A 25,239-nucleotide genomic window follows, 5' to 3' on the forward strand; every position below is an offset into this window, starting at 1 on the left:
TGCGCGTGCGGCTGAAAGGGTTAAAGGCAGGGGGAGGCGGCGGGCCTCGATCACCCCATCCCAGATCCCGCCCCCCGCCTTCGGGGCCCCTCCGGGCGCCACCCACCCTGGGCCACACTCAAGTAGGTCTGATGGTTGTTGTCAAACAGGACAGAGGTCGGAGCATCCTCCCCGCGTCCGGTCCAGCAGCTGCAGACGCGTCCCCCGCTGAGAAACATGCTGCTTCTGCTGCTCATCTGCGTCTCGGCCCAGACACGTAAGTTCCACTCATCATGCGCTGCTCCTCCACGCTGTGGGTCCGGATGCTGGGGGAGGGCGCAGGCCGTAATGTAGGTCGGCTCGTTCACCAACGGTCCGGAGCGTCGCTGCTTTGAGCCGCTGTTTGCGCCAATGAGCGACGCGGCGCGGCGCCACGTGCGGCCCCAGAAGAAGCGTCCTCTGCCAGGAACCGGCGGGCCCCTGACCGGACCGGGACCTGGAACCGGACCCGGACCCGGACCCGGACCCGGGGGCCTCCTCCTGTTCTCTGTTTGTTCTACGCTTCAATGGACGTTTTAGTTTCATTTGCATCATATTTAAAATATCTGAGCAGAAACTGAAGTGAACAAAAAGTCAGAAAAAAGTGAGAAAGTTTGAATATTTCTTTAATCTATTTCTTTATTTAATGTATAAATAAATGTATATAGATACAAAAAAATCCTTTCAATGTTAGAACAATTGTGAAAGTAACACTAGCAGAAAAACGAAAAGTAGAAATATAAACAATAAAACTGTGATTGAAAAAAACGACACAACATGAATCTAACAATTCAAAACCCCTGAAATGAGAAAGGTTTTGAACATTTTAAAAAGAATTAATATAGTGTGATGAAAAACTGGGGAAAATGTTTCTAAACGTGCTTTTACAGTTTGTGCCCATTGAGCGGAACCTGAAACCTCGCGCAGGTCAGACGCTGTGAGCTTCTGGAAACCAGCGTTCTGCTGCAGGTCGGGACAAGAGCGAAGTCGTTATTTGTCGCTCACGTCTGGAACCTGACTGGCGTCTTCTTTTAATGGATGGCAGAGATCTGGCACCGAGCTGCAGCTCTTTGTCATTGCTCTGAACTTTAAGCCCAGTGAGTCAACACCGGCGTCAGGGTTCAGCGAAGCAGAGGCTCAACGTTTTCGACTGTTTATTGTCTTCTTCTCTTTTATCGCCAAGAAAACTATTTGATGATGAAACCGATCTTTATCTTTGTGGCAGCAGCTTCACGTAGAAATACTACAACCAGCAGTAAAACCGCAGTGGAACTGAGCCCGGCGTCCTGTGGACCCATAAACAGGGACCAGAACAGGAGCCTGATCCTCGCGTCGCTTATTATTAACCGCTGAGAACCTGAATGAACTGTCAGAGCACCGTCCGTGTGGCTCCACCAGCTCGTCCTCGCTGACCTGGAGCAGGATGAGGGTCAGAGGCCCCTCGGGGTCTTTCTGGTCTTTCTGGTTCAGTGGGTCCAGTGCAGACGGGGCAGGTCCGACTCTGGTCAGTCAGCGTCTCTGGTGAACCTGCTCTACCTGATCCAGTCAGGACGGGTTCTCCCAGACGGTGCTGGTTCTTGGCTCGGCTCCTGTTCGTAGGCGTGGCTGCTGAAGCTCGCGCTGACGTGGTTTTGCTCTCACACCTCGCCTGTTGTGTTTGATTGGCTGGACTAATCCTCTGTCCACAGACGCTCGGTCAACATGTGGAACCAGCCAGTTCCAGTGTGGGAGTGGAAAATGCATCACGGCCAGATGGGTGTGTGACGGAGCAGACGACTGTGGAGACGGCACCGACGAACTCCCCGGGACCTGCTGTGAGCATCACACCAGCACTACCAGAACCACTCTTGGGCTGTGATGTGAGCTGAGGCGAGTCTTGGTTCTTGGTTTTCTTCCAGCGTCTAAAACCTGCAGACCGAGCGAGTTCAGCTGTGCAGACCGCCTGAACCAGTGCGTCCCCGGCTCCTGGCGCTGCGATGGAAAGTCTGACTGTGAGAACGGAGCTGATGAAGCGAGCTGTGGTGAGTCCAGCGTCTGCACTGAGCTTCCCCTGCTTCCCGGCCGCTTCCTCACGCCTCTCGTCTCTCAGCTCTCAGGCGGTGCTCGGACGCAGAGTTCTGCTGCAGGTCGGGTCAGTGCGTCTCGTCCTCCTTCGTGTGCGACCACGAGGCCGACTGCGACGACGGCAGCGACGAGGCCGACTGCCCCCCCGTCACCTGCAGTGCCTCGTCCTTCCAGTGCAACAACACGGTCTGCGTCCCCCTCATGTGGCTGTGCGACGGCGACGTGGACTGTCCGGATGGATCCGACGAGCAAGACCAGAACTGCAAGACGAGGAGCAGCGCCGCTCCTAAGTGCTCATCCCTGGAGTTCTCCTGCGGCAGCGGGGAGTGCATCCACATCACCTGGAGGTGTGACGAAGAGGCCGACTGCCTGGATGCATCCGACGAAGCCAGCTGTGGTAGGAACAGACACGAGGACCTGCTCCTTCTGTTTGGGTCTGGGTTTGGGTCAGACAGATGTGCTGCATCCCTTCAGCTCGCCCCACCTGCCGGCCCGATGAGTTCCAGTGCGGCGACGGCTCCTGCATCCACGGGAGTCGACAGTGCGACCACGAGTACGACTGCAGCGACCGGAGCGACGAGCTGGGCTGCGTGAACGGTATGTATTCGCCCTCTCACTACGAGGTTCTGGTTCTGCTGGCTCTGACTGACCCCAGCCCGCTTGTCTCCCTCACAGCGACGCACTGCGACGGACCAACCAGGTTCAAGTGCCGCAGCGGAGAGTGCATCAGCATGGCGAGGGTGTGCGACGGGCGGCACCACTGCAGGGACTGGTCCGACGAGCCTCTGAGAGAATGTGGTGAGCACAGGCGCTGGTTCTGGATGGGAGGCGTCAGAGGCTGCAGCTAAACGTGCGCTTGTGTTCCAGGATCCAATGAGTGTCTGTACAACAACGGCGGCTGCTCCCACGTTTGCAACGACCTGAAGATCGGCTACGAGTGTCTGTGTCCGGCCGGGTTCAGCCTGGTCAACAGGAAACGCTGCGAAGGTAACGGCCTCCGTTCTGATGCCGTCAGTGTCTGTCAGGTGGTGGGTTCTCATAACTCTGTTTGCTTCAGACATCGACGAATGCGCCGACCCTGACACCTGCAGCCAGATCTGCATCAACCAGATCGGCAGCTACAAATGTGAGTGTAAGGACGGTTACCAGATGGATCCTGCAACCAAGGCCTGCAAAGCCATCGGTAAGTACCAGTCCACCGAGTTATGACGGAGACCACGGATTTCAAACACAGTGGTTGAGAACATGAAGGTGCAGGTGAAACCTTCCAAAAGTTTACTGCTCTGCTTGTAGGAACGGTTGCGTATCTCGTCTTCACCAACCACCACGAGGTCAGGAAGATGACTCTGGACAGGAGTGAATACACACGGGTCATCCCCCGACTGAAGAACGCTGCAGCTCTGGACATGAATATGGCCACCAAGGAGATCTACTGGTCAGACCTCTCCCAGAAGAAGATCTACAGGTGAGCTGGAACCAAACCAGAACCCGAACACACCAGTCCATCCTTCCCTCCTGCCTAACTCTGGTTCTTCCCAGAGCGCCGATGGACTCGGCCAAAGACCCGGCAAATCACAGCCTCGTGATTGGCAGCAACATCGAGGCTCCTGAAGGCATCGCCTTCGACTGGATCCACGGAAACCTGTACTGGACCGACAGTATCCACGGGACTGTTTCCGTGGTAACTGCTGATGGTAGTCGCCGCAAAACCCTCTTCCGCCAAGATCTATCAAAACCCAGAGCGATTGTCGTTGACCCCCATCACAAGTAAGTCCAGCAAACCTTTAACAGCTCAGCTCACGAGTCCTTTTTAACTTTTCCCTTCTGGTTGGTGAAACTGTTCCTCTACCTCCAAGAATGTTTCACTGGCTGTTGTGTTGCTGGAGTCCCTTAATCTAAATAAAGTTAATTTGATACGTTCTCCCCCTACAGCTTCGTTTACTGGACTGACTGGGGAAATCCCGCTAAGATCGAGAGGGGGGGTCTTAATGGAGGCGACCGCACTGCGCTGGTCACCGACAACATTGTGTGGCCCAACGGCATCACCCTCGGTAAGTGTCTCTCTGGGTTGGGCTTGTTTTGCAGGTCTAGTCCGACCTGTTCACGCCCTCCTCTTCCCTCAGACCTGCTGAACCAGCGGCTGTACTGGGTCGACTCCAAGCTGCACACCCTGTCCAGCGTGAACGTGCAAGGCGGAGGTCGTCGCACCCTCATCGTGGACGAACACCAGCTGGCTCACCCTCTGGGACTCACTGTGTTCGAGGTACAAATACATCCCGACCTTTGTCGCGTCAGCTCGAGGTCGCGGCGCCTCACGTTTGTTGTCGTGTTTTAGGAAAAGGTGTTCTGGACGGACGTGAGCAACAACGCCATCCTCAGCGCCAACAGGCTGACGGGCGGGGACATTGCACCGGTGGCAGAGCACCTGTCGTCACCAGAAGATATCATTCTGTACCACAACCTCAAACAGCCGGCAGGTGAGGCCCGGCCCGGTTCTGTCCACTCACGACCAGTGGCAGATCTAGTGGAATCATGAGGTTTCTTTTGCAGGGATGAACTGGTGCCAGGTGTCCAACGGCGGCTGTGAGTTCTTGTGTCTGGCGGCTCCTCAGGTGGGAACACACCCCCCGAAATACACCTGTGTGTGCCCTGATCACATGATGCTGGCCCGCGACATGCGGACCTGTGTCGCTGGTGAGTAACCGGATGAAACATGGTGGTGACACTGACACTTAAATATTAGAAGAGCTCAGACGGTCTGACTGTTAACTGTCTTCACCAGCTGTGCCAACAACCTCAGCTCCTGCGACTTCTGCTCCAACTATCAAAGCGCCGCGGGCGCCACCCATGACCACGGCCAGGTCCCCGGAACACACCACCAGGGCCCCCATCACCGCCACCAGCACCTCAGCCAGCCCACATCCAAGCACGATGGCCACACCAGAACCAAAGACCCGCCCACCACGGCCGATGACGCCGAAGGTTCCCCAGGCCTCCACGGAGGCTCCGGTCGCATCTGCAGGTTGGATACTGTGTATTTTTCAGTCCTGCTTTGTAAAAACTTTTCCTGAACTTTAATTTAATATTTGAGGCACTGTGTTTCTGTCCAGATGACCATCTTGAGGCTGCTGCATCTGTTCCAAAGGCTGTCTCCACCCCGACCGCTCTTTATGTTGTTCTACCTCTCGGTATGTTTCTGCTGCTGAAGCAGCATTAAACATACACAGAATGTTCTCGTAGCCTAACGTGAGTCTGCTCCCCTTTGCAGCTCTTGTTTGTCTGCTGGCTTTTGGTGGCGTTTTGCTCTGGAGGAACTACAGACTGAAAAACACCAACACAATTCACTTTGACAACCCCGTCTATCAAAAAACCACAGAGGACCAAGTGCACATTTGCAGGAGCCTCAGCCACGACGGCTACACGTACCCTAAGGCGAGGATCTGCTTCTGCAGTTAACTGTTCTTTACTACGGCTCAGAAAAAATCAAACCAAACACAGATTTCATACGAATTATTGGTACATTCAATATTCAACTGAAATCTTTTCTGTAAGTCTGACTGGCTTCTTATTTGCTGTCCCTGCAGAGACAGGCTGTGAGCCTGGAGGACGAAGCTGATAATCCAGCCTTCACTGAAAACTGAGGATGGACGGACGGAACCAGAAGCCTTGAAGCGTTTTTACCTCACTGAGCGTCTGAGCCACACGAGCAGAACCACTAAACCCTCATAGATGAACACGTTCCCTCGTCTGTCGTCAGGTTTCTCCAAACCGTTACAGTAACAGACGGTGAACAGTTGTGTCGTCTGTGTGAGGCCTCCTGGGATGTGACTCAGTAGAAAAACTACTGTGGCGACTTTAATCAAATCATGTTTATGTCCATTTGTTCCGTTTAATGTATTAATGTACCATCTTGTTGGTACTGAACTCGGTTGACGTAATAAATCTGTATCTGCCTGTTTACAGTGATATGAGCCACGTTACATGTTACGGCCTTAAATTCACACAACAGCAGCTGAATCATGTAAATATCATGTTAATAATGTAAATTTTCCTCTTTGTTGTTTTTTGGTTCTGTCGCAGTTTTAGCTCTTGTTGTAAACTTTAAACTTCAGCTGTACATAAATAAAAGCTTTTATTTATTATCCAGTGTCTTGGCTCAGGTCTTTTGTCCAGCCTCAGATCTGTGGAGGTCCTCACCACGTCTCCAGCCTGTGCAGACGCAGGGCAACAGGAAAGGCTTGTCTGAGCCTAAAGAGTCGACTGCCAGAAAACACTGGGACCTCCCACCAACTGTGTCACTGTGTTCTTCACTTTCTCATCTGTGTTGTTTCTCATCGTGGCGTATTCCCTCCCTCCTCTGCTCTGGAATGCACACATGAGGCTGCAGCGAGGGTCGGCCCCGTCCCGCTGCGTTCTCCTTTTCTGGCTCTGGATCTGTTGTTTTTTCTAGAAAGTCCAGACGTCACAGTGAAAACCAACCACGTTTCTCAGAAACTGCTGCTCTGTTGAGTCCACATGTTGGACCGAAAACAACCAACGCTGTGTCTGAACGTGAGCTCCCTGCTCAGATGTATTTATTGATTTTTATTCACATTTCCAGGTGCATTTGACAGTAATGGTGAAACTATGATGTGTTTGTAAGAGTGAAGCAAAGGAAGGACAAGCAGCAGACGCCACATGTTGAAGTTAAAGATTCAACCTAAGGTGACACACAGAGGTCAAGGCTGAGGCCAAGACTGAGCGATAACAAGACGGGACAGGAAATGTGAATCCAGATCCACAGCATCGATCCATCTGCGTCACACAAGACTCGAAGCCTCGTGTGACGCTGTGTTTTTGTTTGCACTGACGATGGAAAACGTTTGTCTTCCAGAGAAAAGTTTGACCTGATCCGCTTGACGACGTTAATAATTAATTACGACTGGAAGAAACAGTCTGTGCCTGCTCCGGTTTTAGGTTCATGGGTTTTTCAGGTGCTTGAATCAACAGGATTGATTGAGTTTTACTATATTTGCTTAAGTAGTGGACACACACGAACACAGGCTCTGCAGGAGTATTTAATGTGGCACCTGCGTTGGCTGTGCAGGTTTTCTCATAAGTCTGTGGCACATTCGTCCATTCTAAGGTGTCAGTGATTGAAACATAAGAGATCAACCTATGAGACTCACCTGCTGTTTGCTCACACCATTCTACACAAACAAAACCAGGCCACCTGGTGCTAGCCCTCGCTCCAGCACTGACCTTTGACCCCCAGAAGACACAAGCGAAGAAGAGCTGCTTTGTTCTTACTGTCAGTTCGGTCATTATAAAGGAGACACAGCAACTTTCACTATATTCTAATTTAAATCAGGGATATTAGAAGTTGGTATGGTGAATATTACTGAATTTACTTACCAGTAAATAAAGTACATGTACTCGTACTATTCCTACTAATTAACAAACAAAGTAACGTTAAGTCATTGAGGCGCTCGGTGTTGTAGCGCCCCCTGCAGGGCGTCGCGCGTAAGCTCAGGGCAGCATGACGTCACACCGGAAATACGTGTTTCGGCTTCCACACGCGTCTCTGTCGGCAGCTGGGACGTTTGCGCTTTACTAAGTGTGTTTTAAGTTGAACGCAACGTCCCCATCTTGATTCGACATGTCGGGTGAATCGGAATTAAAAATTAACACCAAGTTCGCGCAGAGATATGACAAATACCGTCAGAGGGAAGAGTTACAAAGGCGTAAGTTTGGGCCGTTAGCTAATGTTAGCTAAATGCTAACAACACAACGTGGGGAGCGGAGCTAACGTGACCGTTACGCTGTGAGGTTAATGTTGTGTTTGTGTTCAGTGAAGGACCGATACGGAGACCGAGCTGATGACAGTGACTCGGAGTCGTCTGAGTCCGGTTCGGATGACAGTGAAGTGGTCAGTATCTGTGCTTCTCTCTGTGTCGGCGGGTCCACTGGACCTTACGGTGTCTGACTTTATCACCGTCCTGCAGGAGTTGGACCCGGAAGTCGAACGGGATTTTTATAGAACTCTGTCCATGCTCAAGAAGAAAGACCCGAAGATCTACCAGCAGGATGCGAAGTTCTACTCAGAAGGTGAATCATCCAAGTGATGCTTGACGTGTGTGGCTCTGTTAGTCTCTGTTCAGAGACGTTCATTCTCTGAACAGTACAAGCGAGTTGTCAACTATAGTCCAGTCCACATGTGATCCAGCGGCTCTTAAGTGTCGACAGCTTCTTGGGCTCTATGTAGTAACTGAAGCTGTCAGACTCAGTATTTCCATGTGTAAAGTGAAGCAAAGAGCCTAAAATGAAAACGTCTTTGTCTGTGGCTTTTTTCAGGTGCGTCCACAGGCAACGAGCAGCCCTCGACCTCGCAGAAAGCAGCCGAGCCCATGTTCCTCAAGGATTATGAGCGAAAAGTCATTCTAGAAAGAGACGGGTGAGCTGCTCAAGCGTGATTTCATATGAGAGTCCTGCAGGTTTAGGAGCTGTTTTCATCGGAAAAAAGAATGAATAATAATTATTTATTTAGAAAACATTAATCATGATTTTATTTGCCAGAAAATTTGAGGATGACGACAGTGAGGACGAGGAGGCTGACAAGAGAATGGAGGTGGGAGTTTCACAGGATGTTAGTTTGTGCTGTATGTGATGATTTTTATGACCATTGTGGTGTCTTTCAGAGAGCAGCCTCTCCAGGCTACATCCAGGAGCAGAAGGAGCTGAGAGAAAGGTAACTTGCACCACAGGCCATTGAGTGCATCCAGCTGTAAAACCCTACAGGCATTTCACAGAATCTCTATCTTCCCTCCAGCCTCCGTAAGTTCACCCAAGACAGTGATGATGATGATGACGACAACGGTGAGGAAGCTGGAGGATCCCAGCTGCTGACCAGGAGGCTCAAAACGCAGGACGAGAAGGTCAGAGGCTGCTTCCAGCTGCTGCTTATGTGAAAATAGTGATGTTGAAAATTAACAGGATGATTTGTGTGTGGGTGTAGGATAAAGAAGAGTCCGATTACATGGAGTGGCTGAAAGGTCAGGTCGAGCTGGAGGCTCCCGAGGAGGTGAAGGACATGGTGAGTGTGTGCAGTGTGAAAAGATCCTATTGAAAATAAATTAATAATAAATTATTATTATTATTATTATAAGTAAGGACGCCTGTTTGTGTTGAGACAGAAATACTTAAGAGACTACTGGAATGACCCACGGCTGGATGAGAAGGAGCGATTCCTCAGAGATTATGTCCTGAACAAAGGTTACCTCGACGAAGATGAAGACGATGAACGGTCATTGTTGCGCATTTACAGGATTGTGTGTTGCGGAGTCTTCACTGTTGTTGTATTTACAATGAGTTTTGCTGATGTGTTCAGGATCCCAACGTACGATGAGATCGTCCATGGTGTCGTGGATGATTCGGAAGAAGACGGGGAGGATTTCTTACGGCGGCAGGAGGACTTTGAGAGGAGCTACAACTTCCGCTTCGAGGAGCCCGACGCTGAACAAGTCAAAACCTTCCCCCGCAACATCGCCACATCGGTGCGCGCCAAAGACCAGAGCAGGAAACGCAAGAGGGAAGAAGTGAAAGAAAGGAAGCAAAAGGTTTGGGTCGCTGCTCGGGGTCATCCTGTAAAATGCTTCGGTGGTTGAGCTAATGGAAGCGTCTTCTACAGGAGAAGGAGCAGAAGCATGAGCAGCTGAAGCAGCTGAAGAACCTGAAGAGAAGCGAGATCATGGAGAAGCTGAAGAAGCTGCAGGAGCTGACGGGAAACGAGCAGCTCGCCTTCAGTCGGGTCGACCTAGAAGGAGACTTCGACCCACAGCAACATGAGCAGCTTATGCAGGTGGGTCTCACACACACGGCTTCAAACACGCCAGCAGAACCAGAATCAGAACCGGACGGCCGTCTGCCCCGACCGGATAAAGAATCATATTGTGTTTTTTATTGCAGAGGTTCTTTGGAGATGAGTATTATGGAGAAGCCGAAGATGAGAAGCCCCAGTTTGACGATGACGATGAACTGGAGGGTGAGCGAAAGATCTGCCCTCTCCTTAAAACGGAGCAGTTACAGTGACTCACGGAACAGAACAGGATGAAATGGAAGAATTGGAAACAAAACTATATGAAACAGTACAAACCGTTTCTTCCCATGAACCTGTGTAAAGCTGCTGTAGACATGGTTTACTGTGTCTTGGTGATTCAACTCCTGGCTTGTTGTGTGCAGAGCATTGGAACTGGGACACGTGGACAGGGGAGGGACGCGACACGGAGGAAGACGGATACGATGCCTCTGAACCGCACTGCGAAGACCAAGACTTCATTGTGAGTCATTGAAAACATGTTGGTTTTGACTATGCAGATGAAGAGCTGACTGATCAGACGCCTTAAACCTCATTGAACAGATGGATGCCGACTACGACCCCAGCCTGCACACTTCCAAGAAGAAGAAGAAAAAGGAGAGGATGAAGATGAAGAAGGACGATTTGCCACAAATGGGCAAAAAGAAAAAGAAGTCGCACTTTGCTGAGGTCATCACCAAACACAAGCCCGTGTTTGACCCTCGTACGTCAGACACTTCCCGCAGCCTCTCACTGATGCAGGGATCTGTCATTTACGTTGCCTTCATAGAACCTCAGAGGCTTGTGCTGTTAACGTCGCGTGTAATTCTTACCTGATCGAACTCTGCTTGTGTTTCAGAGGAGAAGAGCTTTGAGCAGTACTTGGACGAGTACTACAAGCTGGACTATGAGGACGTCATCGACGACCTCCCCTGCAGGTTCCGCTACAGGCAGGTGCAGCCCAACGACTTCGGCCTGACCACAGACGAGGTGAGAACAGCAGCACAGCCTGAAAATGTGTCCTTGTTTCAAATTCTCATCCCTGCTTCACAATAAGGAGTGGCTAACTTTGTCTGGACACGGTCCAGGCCAGACAGAAGCTGCAGTGATGAGTCTTGAAGGGACTGATCTGGTATTGCTTCCCTCCGAGGAGGCTCTGACCAGGGAATGACCTCCAGTTAATCTTCTCTCTGAGCAGACAGAGTCAGATAAAGGTCCTGATGATACGTGGACCAGAATGTATTGATTTGAACTAATGAAAATCTTCTTTCTCAGATTTTAAAGGCTGATGACAAAGAGCTAAACAAATGGTGCTCTCTGAAGAAGACCTGCATGTTCAGGTGCCAAACTGTCACACGTCACATCACATTATTTGTCCGATCACCTCTCGCATTTTAACCTTTTTCTTTCATTCTCTCAGGTCTGACAAGGAAGAATTGATTGATTTAAGGAACTATAAACACAAGGCCCAGAATGAGAAGAAGAAGAAAAAGGTCCTGAGCTCTGTGTATTCAGGGTGAGTGTAATATGTCTGACATAATCACAATAGTTTGTGCACCGATATGTAACATTATTATTTGAATTGATTGCACAGAGAAGACCAAGAACTGGCGGAGGCTAAGACCCAGGTGAGAGAGAAGCGAGGAGATCGTCTGAAGAACGCTGAGAATCAAGACTCAGGAGCAGAGCATGAAGGTGCCGCCTCGGTTCTGAACTGTGCCCAGGCTCTCCGACAGGAAGAAGCAACAGATGAGGATGAGGAGATTCTGATACCTAAGAAGAAAAAGAAGCAGAACCAGGATGAGGAAACGCAGGTCACAGCTCAGGCAGTGGGAGAGAAAGCAGATGCATCAGAACACAGGACTGAGAGGCCCAAGTGGTCCAACAAGCAGCACAGGCCTTCAGGGCGGCGCCTCCAGGCTCGAAGCATCAGGGTGAAGATAGGCGGCCGAGAGTTCAGTGGTCAGACCCTAAAGGCCTACGGTCTGAACGCCAAGAAGCTGTACTTCAGACAGCAGGGCAGTCGCAAGCGAAAACCACAGGAGAAGAAAGGGAGGCCGAAAATCCCCAAGTGATGACAACAGCCAACGGTGGAACCATGACAGTTTAATGGTCTGACCGCTAAATATATGGTAAAAGATTAGATCACGTTACTGTTGTTAAACAAGAAGCAGACTGATGCAGGATAGTGAACCGAACGGTGAAATGAGGGAGTGACTCAGGAACGGAACCAGTTCTCAACCAGTAAACGGCTGCATGAGTAGTTTTAATGGTTTCTGGCAGGTTTATGTTAAGAAAGATCATCTTTTGTCCTTGTGGTATTAATTTTTTTGATTATAGGCACTAATGTAAATGTGTTGCCTGAGTCGCTGAATCAGCTGAAAACTAAATATTGGAACCAGGTGAATGAACAGAACATTTCACTGAGACTGAGGTCAGGTGGAAAACGTGAAGATATTCAGTATTTGATCAGATCTTGAGCAATGCAATGAATGATTGATGTTTTGGTAAGAAAAATAGCAATAAAAACATGTTTACATGCTATTCTTATACAAAACCGCATATAATTAAAAGAATTTCTAATGTGTTCATCTTTATTTTATTTATTTATATTATACTTATTTACTCATTTTAACAAATATATGCGTTTGAAGTAACAGGATTAAATGGCCGTTGCCATAACAACATTCAGCACTGTCATATACACTGCTTTATTCTTTTAACTCTGTCTGAACGCTGCATTGCCTGGACAGCAGGGGGCGCTGTCCGCATGTGCAAATTAATTAGCCGCAGAAGCAGAGACGATGAGTGAAGTTAAAGTTAGAAATGAAATGGCAAAATGAGTGGGATAAAGGGAGATATATATTCGGCAGCGAACTCACCACTTTCCTCCCATTTATCCTGTTAAGATTTTTTTATATAAGATATATATATATATATAAATATAAATATAAATATATATATATAAATATATATATATATATATATATATATATATATATATATATATATATATATATATATATATATATATATATATATATATATAAGTGACTTGTAACTTATATATATATATATATAAGTGACTTGTAACTTGTAACGTAAATATAGGTGTTTCGCAGGACAGCTGGGTGAAACAGCGGTCACACACTTGACTCAACAAGACAGAAGCAGGCAAGAGTTCAAAGTTTGGTCTGAATAATGGAAAAATGTTGGGAGAGCGTGTTTCAGGGGAAACGTAGAAAAAAGTCTGAGCTGTCATAAGGTCACTTAGCTTATATAGCTTTTTCATCTCGATAAAAAGAAGGTATTAGGCAACTCCATAGACAAGCCCAGTAGGTGGCGGTAGAGGGCAAGTTATAGACTGCAAGCTGCTAATAAAACGAAGAAGAAGAGGAGACAAGGCGCGCTCCGGAGTAAATTTCAAATTCTAGAAAGAACGCAGGTTTGTCGTTTTACTTTGATCGGTAATGAGAACGTTTCTTTCGTGTCTGTAACTGAGAACTTTAGTCTTTGACGTGAATACAACGCGCTACGTCTGTATTAATATGGTTTTATGAACTTAGTGTGTCGCGTGTAAACAAACCGTGTGGACGGTCGGTTCTAGCTAACATTAGCGAGTGAGTAGAATTAGATGGCTGCTCATTTATATCTATGCTTTTGTTCGTGTGACTTACTCTGGTTGATTTTTGTCGTTACTTTGTGAAGCAACTGTCATTCAAATATTACTCTGTCTTCATGATGAAAACCTTATTTTGTTTCCACGGTTGTTCGAGGCTAGCAATACCTGTCATTGAGCTGCTGTTGTTCATTGCCTTTATTTTGAAAACCTTTCTTGTGTTTCCTGTATATATGTAATAATAATAATTCTGTTTTGTCTGTCCTGCCAATGTTGAAAACCTTAATGTTTCCCGTTTAATTTTCACTGTTTTCTTCGACCAGCCTCAACCGTCCTTACAATGAGTGTGGGTGAGTTTAAATTCTTGGAGAAGACTGGGGAGGAATTGGTGGCTTTGGTCAACAGCGCCAAAATGGAGAATCTGATAAAAATCAAAGACGAGCTTCTTGTGCTTTGTGACCAGCACTTGGATGCGAAGAAGGTTGTGACACAGATAATAAAAGGCAAGCAATCAGACCTTTTTTCAGCCTCTTAGTTCTCCTTAGATTTGTTGAAATAGTTTGTAACTTTGAAAAGTTGTGATCTCTTTGTTCCACAGCGGAGACTGAGATTGCAGAGAGTGTTGGCCAGAAAGTACTGGACATGGAGGAGGAGAAGCAGCAACGGGAGCGAGATCTGGAGAGCCTGGAGGAGCAGCTGAGGCAGGTCACAGCCAAGGGCCAGATGGCTGACTCAGAGTTACAGTACGTTTCATTCCTTACAGGTGTTTCTGCTGGTTTTCAGACTCCTGCAGATCACCTCGATCAGGTGTTTCAGGTGGCTCATCCAGCAGTTGATTGATTGATTAAACACATCTGATCGAGGTAATCGGTAGGAGCTTTGGCAGAGAGAGTTGGAAGAACAGAAGTGGGATGGCCCGAGTTTGACACCTGGGAAGAGTCGCAAACCTGTCAGTCTGATGTAAGAACGTGAACTTGTTCATCCTTAACTGTCCTCCAGGTTTCTAAAGAGAGAACTAGAAAGTCTGAGAAACCGTGAGAACGAGCTGGAGACTCTTCAGAAAGAGGTGGATGAAGACACCACAGAGATTATACCTTCAGCAGTGTGAGTCAGATGTTGGATCAAAATATTTTATACCATGTCCTGAAATAACTGTGAACCTTCTAATAAACTAACTACATATGAGGTTATAGAAAATGTATTTGTAAGTGTCTTTTTTTTCCAGGGATGTTGTCATTAGATCTCTTGTAGTTTAACAGATCAGTAGTCTCTCCTGTAGTTCACAATCAAATGAAATGTATTTTTTTGATTGTGTAGTTATTACATTTAATGACTTTGAAAATAGTCATAGCATAAAAGAAAAAGTAAAGAAAAGTAAAAACCGAATCGGATAAAAGTTGGTAACAAGATGTTTGCCTGCAGTTACGATTGTGAGGCTTCAGGAGCAGTGGTTAGGTTCAGAACTTAAACATGTAAAGCATTTTTATTTTTACATCTTTCTGTTTCAGGTATGTGGCTCAGTTGTATCATGTCATAACCAAGATCAAGTGGGAATATGACGGACCACCACACATTATAAAAGGAGGTACGGCTCCAGGTTTTACTTGTGTTTATGGTTAACACTCTTCAATATGTCTAAATAGTACTAAATTACATTTATTATTACTGCCATCTCTTGATAGATTAATTTCTTTTAGTTTTTACCATCAGTACATCTTCTATGTGGCATCTGTGCATCAGTGGCTTTATTTCAACAGAAGTAACAGCACCACCGTGTAACATCAGTTGTGTTTTAACGTACGCTGGTGTTTACAGGAACATGCCTCAGGCTTATGGAGTCAAATTAGGTTCACACTAGATCTGTGTGTCCGTAACCAGATTTGTACCTGTACACTTAGTGGGTCTATACAATGCTTACACACATAGATTGGGGTGTTAAAATTAAGCACAAATTGTGGCTAAATTTACTAGTAAAATAGTATGACCCTATTTTGCCTCTATGCTCTGATTGGCTAATGAACAAGGAAGTTTTCACACTTCATACACATGAATAAGAGCTGTCATGTCTGATCATTGAATATAATTATAGTCATCAGTCATTGGACTAGCTTGTTTGCTGTTTACTGCTTGTGGAGCTTTCAGGACCCTGCTGTGTTACATCAAAGGACTGCAACAATCTTCTTGTTTATGGACACACAGATCTAGTGTGACCCTAATTAACAGGCTGCTCTGGTTTGAAGTCCTCATAAATCTGAGCATTTTTTAATAATGCCGGAGCTCTGTGCTGCTAAAGTCAAACATTTTTAATAATTGATAGAACGTTCCTCTGTAAAGACACGATGGCTGCTCTGAGCTCAGCCGGTGGTTCTGCTATTAGACACATTGGCTTTCTGTTCTGTGATGGAGGTGATGTCACTGTTGCACAGAGGCTGAAGATTGGTGGTGTTTCTTGCTACGTCACAGCAGGCACCGCTCTGCTGCTCCAATCAACCGGAATAAACAGTCAAACTATTTTCAAGTTGTCTGGTTAGTGATTTTTCTGCCACAACCTTTGGGCCTTCTGTGTCAGCTGTTTAACCCAAATCCTGGTTTGGCGGGACGCGTGAGCAGCAGCGTTGACCTAAAACATTTATCCATAAAGAAATGTGATTATTTGTCATCCATGCTGGTTACAAGGCTTTACTCAGTCTGTTTCTTCTCCTCCCAGTACACTATGGAACAGATCTGGCCACTCCCATCAACATAGACACTTCAGGGGAGTCGAAAAGCGCCGTGAGTGACAAGCTGTGGAGCTTTGTCAGCACTGAATGGTAGACGGAGGTGGTGTTGGTTCCTTACCTGTGTTATTAAATTGTTTGCAAAATGTTAAATTGTGATTAAATAAATGATCTTAATGAGCTTAACTAAATAAGTTATGGTGGATCAGACTAAGTAGTCGTCACTAGAGGTCACCACAGAGCTACTTAGTGCTGAGGTTGCAAAGAACCAGGATCAACTAAAGACAAAGATGAAGCTTCATATCAGGCCTCTTAGTCTTAGTCCTGTCACCAACAGCTGAGGCCTTCTAGCCTCCAGACATCCCAGGTGATTTACCTCTAGACACCCACAAACTAATAGCCGTGAATAATGAAGCATCTAACAATAAGTCAAGGTGCTCAGCATCAGAAATGCTTCGAAGCTAATAGAAATGAATCACCAGATAAAAGTACAAGTATTGGAGTGAAACTGAATTAAAAGTAAGACCTCAGTAAAGGTTTGTTCTTACATCATGTGTTTTTCAAACCTCTTTTACTGAGGCTCAGGCCACGTGTCTAACTCACTGGAGCTACAGATGAGACGCTGCTTTCACGATGATGACGTCTATTCCTTGGCCTGTTGGTGTTGGTCCTTAAAGCTTTTCTGCGCTTAGTAACACATAAAACTGTGGCTGGGTCTGTTTGGCTCAGCATGTTCGGCTGCTACGCTGCTGATCTTCCAGTGGAAGCAGCTCATGCCTCATGCGTGGCTGGTGGGTGACGAGCGTGACGCTGCTTCTGCTGCCTCTTACTGAGAAGTGAAACCTGCCCCTTCTTTGAAAAGCAGCGGCTGCGTCCCCTCAGATGGAGTGGGCAGCCTGACGCACGCTCACAGAGCGAAGGCTGTGAGAACCACCGACCAACGTGCGGTTTCCTTACGGTAAACAGATCCGAAGGCACATGAAACTTAATCTTTGCTGCAGCGTGTATCATAAAAGTGGTTTTAACAAGTGGTTTCCATGGAGCTGGGGTTTGTGAGTGAAGTGTGTTCTTGTCATATTACAGGGTGTTATTGTTTTCATTTGGCCTCAGCTGATTGTTCCTGGGCTTAATAATACGGGATGAAGCTGAGGTGAGTCTGGTGGGACATTAACAGTACGTTGAGTGACCTCTCGCCTTCTGTTCCGTGAATATTAATATTTACAAAATGGTTTTTATTCAAAATAATTTCACAAATTCCAGATTTGGCTGAATATTTCTAAGAAGCCAGAACATTCATGCTGATAATTTGATGGATTTTAATGTATTGTCATATTTGAGGGTCTCTGTGTAAACATTCATAAGCTTCTGGCTGCTGTGATGCTAAATGTGAAACTGTCAAACATCAACCACAGAAAACTCAATCAGAAAAAACAACCATGAACCTTATTGGCATACGTTTATTCAGTGCATATGTAGAATTGATTCATAACTTAATGAGATTTTCAGAAAAGGCTCCAGATATTTACACTGTACATAGATTCACATTCCCTCATGTGGCTCTTTGAAGCCCACACGCTGTTGTCTGCTTCTGACTGATGAGCTTTCTGAGTTCTATCACGGGAAAAACAGATCACCATCATTTCATGTTTTTTTGACGAGGCTTATCCCAAACGCTGGTCTGGCAGCGTCTAGTCCATTGAAACGGGGCGGCGTCGCCAAACCTCGGCTGTCGGCTTTTATTGCTGTCAGTCGTTCATCTTGCGCTGCTACATGTGTCGAAGGACCTCCGGCGCTGCAAACCGCCTGCGTGACGTCTTCAGCGTCTCCGGGCCGCGAGCCTCTGATGTCGGCCTCTAACCAGCACAACACTCACATGGTCCAAATTACACGGTGCTGGCAGCAGGTTCTGGGCGTGGAGGCACCGTGTGTGAAACAACGTGTCATTAGCTGCTACGCGGGCGCAGAGACGAGGATTAATCACCCCTGCTGTCAGACCGGCCCACAGCAGGCCAGATGTGGGTCGCTCTGAGATAATGGTTCAGCGTAAGGAAAGTCCTCTGATAAATACTGGATTAGTCCAAAACCGTTCTAATGCTCCTTCAAACCACGGAGGTGCGGATGGCTCTGATCCCAGCTCCTGTGGGACTAGACCGAAGCCCCGCAGGGCGCCGCTGCAGGTCCTGGCGCTCGCTGCCTCATATCTTGTAGATCCGCGGGTAAATGGCTTTGATGGTGGAAGGTGTGAAGTTCCCAGAGGACACGGTCGTCTCCAGTCCCTCCAGCCTGTGGGAGGCGGCGTCCGTCCTGCTGGTCTTACTGGTGCTGCAGTCCAGGAAGGGCATGCCCAGCTTCTTGACGTGGCCGTCCTCGGTGACGAGGCAGCGCCGGCAGAGCAGCCGGATGATGGTCTTCCTCATGTCCTTGCTGGTCAGCGTGTAGATGATGGGGTTGAGCAGCGAGTTGAACATGGCGAAGCCCAGGAAGTAGTCGGTCTTGTAGAGCACCTGGCAGTGCTTGGCCTTGCAGCAGAAGTCGAGCAGCAGGAGGACGAAGAGGGGCAGCCAGCACGCGATGAAGACCCCCAGGACGATGGTGACCGTCCTCAGCAGGTCCAGGTACTTCTGGGACTTGCGGTACAGGCCCTTGCGCTGCGGCACCGAGGCGAGGCGCTGCGTGTTGGCCTTGACGATGCGGAAGATGCGCACGTACAGAACCACGATGGACATGAGGATGACGCTGAAGATGGTGATGCAGAAGAGGATGTAGCTCTTGGCGAAGAGCGGCATGACGGTGGAGCACTGGTCCAGGCGCCCGATGCAGTTCCAGCCCAGCACGGGCAGGACGCCCATGAGCACGGACACCACCCAGCTGGCGCCGATCAGCGCGAACATGCGGCCCTGCTTGTGGCCCTGGTACGGCTTCATGCGCACCATGGTCACGTGGCGCTCGATGGCGATGGCCAGCAGGCTGATGACGGACGCCGCCAGCATGATGAACACGCCGCCCTCCCTCAGGAACCACAGCACCGGCGTCATCTTCAGCGTGGGCGCTCCCGACGTCACGATGTTGAGCATGTAGGTGAAGCCGGCCAGCATGTCGGACAGCGTCAGGTTTCCCAGCAGGTAGTACATGGGCACGTGGAACTTCTTGTTCCTCCAGATGGCGGCCAGCACCACGGCGTTCTCCAGCACGATGAGCAGGCAGACCAGCAGGAAGGCCACGGCCTCGGGCTTCACGCCCTCCTTGTACCGGTCCCCGCGCAGCTTGCCCGTGTAGTTGTAGTGCTCCCAGATGACGCTGTTGTTGTGGTACTCGCTGAACATCCTCATCAGGCTTCCTGCGTCCGGCGCCGACTCCGCGGACATTCTCTGCCGGGTGGAGCTTTGTCGGTTCCTTCTCTAGAGCCGCAGGCGGCGAGTCATACCGTCCTCAGTCCCGTTTGGCAGCGATGGTGGCAGCTCAGCGGTTCCGGAGGCTGAAGTCACATGTTCGGCGGCGCAGCAGAGGGCGACGGGAGGCAGCCTGCAGGACAAGAGGAGTCAGAGCTGCTCCATCCACTCAGCCTAATAGCTGCAACATCAGCCAGCAGTTACAGCAGCGAGCACTTTACTGGACCGTTTAACTGGACCGGAGACCGCGGTGGTGCAGATAAGAGGCGCTGGATGCGAGGAACCGCTGGTGGAACCGGTCCGTTTAACACTTAAGCTAGTGACCTGTGAGTCACCGCTGCATGTTTTTATACCTGAACCTGAATGAGACGCTGATCTCTGAAACCAAGCCTGTTCTGCAGAACCAAGCTGGACCGAACCTGAGCCTTCATGTCATCATTTTGGACTTTTACAGCTTATTCTTTAATTGGAGCCGTTTGACTGGACTCATTCCAGGCAGCTAACATCGAAAACACCGTCTAACACTTATTCTCGTCCCATTATCGACTTTTGAATCTCTTGGTGCCGAATCCAGATCGAATTCCCGATAGTTGCGATTTGTTTCCATTTCTAGTCGAGAAAACCAGTAAAACAAAGCCGTTAAATGGGTTTAAAGTTAAAACGACGACGGCACAAACCGCTGACTGACACTAATTAGTTTTCCACTCACCTCAAACACGTAAAGTCCAGTGTAAAGCGGTTCGGTTCGGTGCGGTCCGGTCCGGTTCGGAGCGCAGGGCGCAGCAGCCGATCAGTGCGCACGGAGAGGAGACGCGAGTGGAGCAGGACGGAGCAGAGCAGGACTCGACACGCAGTGGGTTGTCCCTTCAGCGACTCCCCCCCTCCCTCACCCCAGGGTTGTTTCCTCCCCCTCCCCCTCCCCCTCCTCCCCCTCCGCCTCCTCGGGAAGCCTCGGTTCCATGACAGGGTTCTGTTGTCTCTGCGGAGGAAAGTGAGATCTGACCCGCTTTGCCCTCGGGTTCGAGCAGCTTTGCCAAGTTCGGAGCTGACGGCTGGTGAATATGCTGCTCTGCAGGTTTAACTTCAGGTTCTCACAGCTTAACCAACTGTAACAATAACCATTAGCATAGAGTCACTACACACGAAGCCAGATAACATCAGCCACAGAGGAAGACAAACGGTTCCTGAGCATCGACAGCAGAAGCCACGAGGCCGGAGGAGGATTCAGAACACGGGCTCGTTTCCACTTCAGCTCCTGTTACAAGAATCACACTGAGACGACTGCTGCTCAGACACAAGCAGAGCAGAGGTTCTGCTCGGCCGGAAACCCCCAACCGGGCCTGAAACGTGGAACAAGTTCCATCCAGAGCTCGCGCCGGCCGTGACCTCGCTCCTCTCTGAGCTGGAACCTTCTCTCTCTCTCCACGCAGTCAATAAAAGGGAAACTTCACACTCAGAACCGAACGGAACCGCAGCTTCGTTTGTCGGTGGAAAAGCCGTAATTTGTGAGCGCGGAGGCCGGTCCGCCGTCAAGAAACCCCAGATTTCAGAAAATAACTCCACACATCTGTAATTATCTCTGCAGCAAAGTTCTGTTTTTCCTCCGGGTTCGGCTCACGTTCTTTACTTTGAAGAACCCAAAATGTTCATTAACCTCATTTAGCTCCTAGAAGTCTGTGAATATGCAGAACAGCTGGACTCCAGATGATGAAGCTGGAAACAGTGGATGCGGTGATGCTGCTGCTAAATGGCTTAGCGCCAGTGAGAGCGGGCGTTTTCATTTCAAACAGGCCTAAACTAAGGAGCAGCAGCATCTCTGCTGAAACTGAAAGCCGCGGTCGCTGAGCTGCACACGTCTGGGAACATGTGGACGCCTTCGTAGCAAACAATGATTATTGTCACTGCGTCCAAACCAACGGCGTGACTGGAACATTACGTAAGGCGGGAGGCGGTGGAGCGAGCGTCTCCAAACAGGAAGCCGCCTCATTGTGCCTCGAAAGGAGGGAAATCCTTGAGAAGAACACATGAAGTCACCGGTCAGTGACACATGACGCGGGTCATGACTGCAGAGCTGCAAACGATCAGAACCGAACCGCTGCGCAGAGCGCCGTGACGGCGTGAGGAGCAGGAGTTTATGTCTGGGTCTGGGCCTGGGTCTGGTTCTGGGTCTGAGTTTATGCCTGGGTCTGGTTCTGGGTCTGAGTCTAAGCGTGGGTCTGAGCCTGGGTCTGGTTCTGGGTCTGAGTTTATGCCAGGGTCTGAGCCTGGGTCTGGTTCTGGGTCTCAGCCTGGGTCTGAGTCTAAGCGTGGGTCTCAGCCTGGGTCTATGTCTTGGTCTGGGCCTGGGTCTGGGCCTGGGTCTGGTTCTGGGTCTGAGTTTACGTCTGGGCCTGGTTCTGGGTCTCAGCCTGGGTCTGTGTCTTGGTCTGAGCCTGGGTCTGAGCCTGGGTCTGGTTCTGGGTCTGAGTTTACGTCTGGGCCTGGTTCTGGGTCTCAGACTGGGTCTGTGTCTTGGTCTGGGCCTGGGTCTGGGCCTGGGTCTGGTTCTGGGTCTGAGTTTACGTCTGGGCCTAGTTCTGGGTCTCAGCCTGGGTCTGTGTCTTGGTCTGAGCCTGGGTCTGAGCCTATGTCTGGGTCCGAGTCTAAGCGTGGGTCTCAGCCTGGGTCTGAGCCTATGTCTGGTTCTGAGCCCGGGTCTGAGCCTATGTCTGGTTCTGAGCCCGGGTCTGAGCCTATGTCTGGTTCTGAGCCCGGGTCTGAGCAGCGCCGGGCTCGGGTCTCTTCCTGTCACGTTAACGTGTCTGCTGAGGTGTTGGGGTAAGCGATGACCCGGTTCTGAGGTGTGACTGGGCCATTAGATGCAGATCTCACCTCTGAACGAGATTCTCACCTTCGGCGTGAACGCTGAGCTCCGCTGTTACTTCACTGGGGCCGTGGAGGCGTCGGCACCTTCTCACCTCAAACAATCACTTGTTGAGGCTCGTGAACAGAGTCGAGCACTTTTCCGTGCAGTAAAAGCGTTTGTAGCGACTGGGCGTTAACCTCAGATCAAGCAGCTTCTGACAGAAGATGAGCTGATCGACAAAACGAGAACAAACAGCAGAGAATCGACCGCATGCTACTTTCAGTTACTTTCAGTTTAGAACGAGTCAAATCTGAAAGAACATGTGGTTCTTTAATAGAAGATAGAGTCTGGTTCTGATGTCTGTAGAAAGTAGATCAGTACCAACACAAAATGTTCTGCTGATTCAACCAGGACCTGAAGGAGATTCAGGTCGATGCGCAGAGAGAAGCGTCCGTCTGTCGCTCGGAGCTCAGGTTCCTGTGTGTTCTGTGCAGAACGTGGATCTGTTCTCTCCTCCAGCATCGCGGCCTTAACTCTGAACAGATGCTGCCGGGCCCAGACCCACATTCTGCCTGAGGCCAGATGCTTGTAGCTGGAGCAGCGTCATGGCTGTGCTACACACAAACACAGGAAGCCGCTCGGACCCTGAACGCAGCGCCTGTGATCAGACTGTGTTCAAACACAAACATCCTGGTTTCCTGTAAAGCTCCAGTGGTTCTCAGCCAGAGAACGTCAGCGCCGCGTCACAGGGAAACCGACCGCATCATCAGGAAATGAAGTAGCGTGTTGGGTCCAGATGGCGCGTCGCTTCTGGGTCCAACCCACTCGGTTCCGATTCAGGATGGTTCTCTGGGCTTTGTTTTGCGCCTGGTTCTGTGATGAGAACGTGTTCCTTCCTCTGGGACTGACTCCAGATCTGCTGGAGCATCAGCGCCCATTTTAAGGCATGTGCATTTTTTCCACATTAGCTGTTTGGGCTTCGATGGGAGCCGGTCTCATGAAGGCGAGTTCTGTTCATACAGATGATTTCATCTTGGAGGAGAGGATGGAAGAAGGGGAGGGGGGGAGGAGGGCTGGTGGTGGGGGTGAGTCACGGCCCCTCAGGCTGCTCCAGCAGCTCCTCAGTCCAGCGCTGCGATGCCGTTTGTGTTCCTGACTCCCGACCCAGTGGAACCGAGGCTCCGACTCGGCCTCACTGACCCACGCTTACTGGGAATCAAAGCCCCAGTTGGACCCCAGCGGACTGAGGCTCAGACCTGGGTTCAGCAGAGACCTGGACCACGTTCGAGCTGTGACTCCTTCTCCAGTGACTCACTGGACCAACAGTCGGCGGTTCAGTCCGTCCAGTGCGTCTCAGCTACAACCACTGGAGCGAATCCCCTCCCAGTCCGTCGATGCCTCCGTTGGGCCTCCAGGGGATGTCCTGTGAGGCCGCCGAGCGGCCTCCTCTGGGCTCAGACCCTGCTTCTCACCAGAGCGGTGCTGATGGATCGGTCTGAGGCATTTTGCACCTTCTGTGACTCTCAGCAAGCTGCAGGGAGCTGCGCCGCTTGACGTTTGTGTTTGAAACGCTCCGCGACGACGACTCGGGTCCAAGCGCTCGCTTGCAACGGAGGCCCGTTTGTGAGCATAATCTTTACATTGTTCCGTGGTTCCAAAAAAAGCTGAGCCCAATCCTTTCATTACGAGGGCGAGCAGAGTGTGGTGTGGGGCCCGCGGGGGGAACCGGCCGGCTGCTGGGCCAGACCCGCGCAGGCCCGGCTGGGAACCCTCACTGCTCCCTACTTAGCGCAAACCAAAAGTATTGTTATTCCATCTCGGGTTTCTGTGAGGCTGCCATAAAGTGGAACCGCGGGCCCATCAGGAAGCGCTTTGGGCCGGTCCAGCTTCGCTCTGACTGCATGGACTGATGGGTTCCTGCTGTAGCTGGATGCGGTTCTCAGTGTGACTCTCACCTTCCCAGCTCATTTCCTGTGTAGAGTACTACTGCAGTGCAACCAGCAGAACCGGTCGGATGGTGAATCCACTCCTGCAGGAAGTCGGTTCCTCAGCGTTTTGAGGGTTCTGTGTTTTTATTGGCTCCAACACGTCCGACTTCTGGAAGCTATTAAAGCTGCTCAGACACAGAACCATGAAGCGAAACGCGGCGTGTGCAGGTGATTAATGCTCCTCTGAGTGTGACAAGGATCTGCAAACAGCCAACACGAATCTCGCACCCACACACACACACACACACACACACACACACACACACACACACACACACACACACACACACACACACACACACACTAATCCCTCCAAATAGGAAAGAACCCACTGAGCTGAGAAATGAGTCAGACTCAGACCGTGTGAACATTTATTGGGCGATTTATGACTCAGACCTTAAACCTGAATGTTTGTGGCCACGCCTGAAATATCACCGCCATAACGAGCCGGTGAGGTGAAGGTGTCGCGCTCCGGCCGAGAGAGGCAGCTGATAATACGGTCCCGTATGTTTCCTCCTCATCGTCGTCCTCGTCTCTGGTTCTACTGACACCGGGCGCCGTCTGTGGTGTTGGACCTGGTTCAATGTCGACGCTGTGAAGGCTTGTTGCTGTGGAGCACAGATGTGGAGCAGCTGCTGTGAATGGCGGTGGGTTGCGTGACTCTGGCGTGTTGACCCGGGTTCTGGTCCGGTGCTGTGGTCTGCGAAGGCATGTGAGGTATTTGACACCAGGCTCCAGTCAAACCTTTCATGGTGTCGACGTAATTAA

The 25,239-nt window shown here is 49.8% G+C and overlaps 4 protein-coding genes and 1 non-coding gene across 7 annotated transcripts; 4 read left to right on the forward strand and 1 right to left on the reverse strand.

Annotated features, from left to right (window-relative positions):
- The first annotated feature begins 98 nt into the window (after positions 1–98).
- ldlra (low density lipoprotein receptor a) lies at positions 99–6,224 on the forward strand. 2 transcript variants are annotated; one of them, XM_029158531.2, is made up of 18 exons: positions 99–256; positions 1,707–1,832; positions 1,917–2,039; positions 2,108–2,479; positions 2,557–2,679; positions 2,758–2,880; positions 2,950–3,069; positions 3,140–3,265; positions 3,376–3,547; positions 3,622–3,849; positions 4,015–4,133; positions 4,206–4,345; positions 4,418–4,559; positions 4,633–4,776; positions 4,865–5,104; positions 5,193–5,270; positions 5,351–5,514; positions 5,667–6,224. In XM_029158531.2, exons 1-18 carry the CDS (start codon positions 217–219, stop codon positions 5,721–5,723), a joined length of 2,637 nt encoding a protein of 878 aa, XP_029014364.1. In that variant the 5' UTR covers positions 99–216; the 3' UTR covers positions 5,724–6,224. The 2 variants fall into 2 exon arrangements, with proteins under 2 accessions (XP_029014364.1, XP_040927757.1); XM_041071823.2 differs by having other exon boundaries at positions 2,557–2,880.
- A 1,370-nt stretch (positions 6,225–7,594) lies between these two features.
- On the forward strand, positions 7,595–12,500 carry kri1 (KRI1 homolog). Its single transcript, XM_029158551.3, has 18 exons — positions 7,595–7,805; positions 7,914–7,990; positions 8,067–8,169; positions 8,416–8,515; positions 8,638–8,689; positions 8,760–8,809; positions 8,891–8,996; positions 9,077–9,154; positions 9,255–9,364; positions 9,449–9,677; positions 9,749–9,919; positions 10,027–10,102; positions 10,300–10,397; positions 10,478–10,637; positions 10,773–10,903; positions 11,189–11,253; positions 11,334–11,429; positions 11,508–12,500. Exons 1-18 carry the CDS (start codon positions 7,721–7,723, stop codon positions 11,986–11,988), a joined length of 2,268 nt encoding a protein of 755 aa, XP_029014384.1. The 5' UTR covers positions 7,595–7,720; the 3' UTR covers positions 11,989–12,500.
- LOC114861169 (Z30 small nucleolar RNA) lies at positions 11,014–11,111 on the forward strand. The gene has a single exon (XR_003786720.1). It is a non-coding gene; the product is annotated as a Z30 small nucleolar RNA (small nucleolar RNA).
- A 704-nt stretch (positions 12,501–13,204) lies between the features above and the next one.
- spc24 (SPC24 component of NDC80 kinetochore complex) lies at positions 13,205–16,459 on the forward strand. Of its 2 annotated transcripts, none has more exons than XM_029158797.3 (6): positions 13,205–13,358; positions 13,856–14,035; positions 14,131–14,275; positions 14,532–14,636; positions 15,041–15,117; positions 16,240–16,459. In XM_029158797.3, exons 2-6 carry the CDS (start codon positions 13,873–13,875, stop codon positions 16,344–16,346), a joined length of 597 nt encoding a protein of 198 aa, XP_029014630.1. In that variant the 5' UTR covers positions 13,205–13,358; positions 13,856–13,872; the 3' UTR covers positions 16,347–16,459. The 2 variants fall into 2 exon arrangements, with proteins under 2 accessions (XP_029014630.1, XP_029014631.1); XM_029158798.3 differs by lacking the exon at positions 13,205–13,358 and adding an exon at positions 13,386–13,533.
- A 1,229-nt stretch (positions 16,460–17,688) lies between these two features.
- Positions 17,689–20,494, reverse strand: s1pr5a (sphingosine-1-phosphate receptor 5a). The gene is made up of 2 exons (XM_029158724.3): positions 20,348–20,494; positions 17,689–19,771 (listed from the first exon to the last, which is right to left on the reverse strand). Exon 2 carries the CDS (start codon positions 19,612–19,614, stop codon positions 18,445–18,447), a length of 1,170 nt encoding a protein of 389 aa, XP_029014557.1. The 5' UTR covers positions 19,615–19,771; positions 20,348–20,494; the 3' UTR covers positions 17,689–18,444.
- Positions 20,495–25,239: the final 4,745 nt, after the last annotated feature.

The sequence above is a fragment of the Betta splendens genome, chromosome 8, assembly GCF_900634795.4.
Source record: "Betta splendens chromosome 8, fBetSpl5.4, whole genome shotgun sequence".
NCBI lineage: Eukaryota > Metazoa > Chordata > Actinopteri > Anabantiformes > Osphronemidae > Betta > Betta splendens.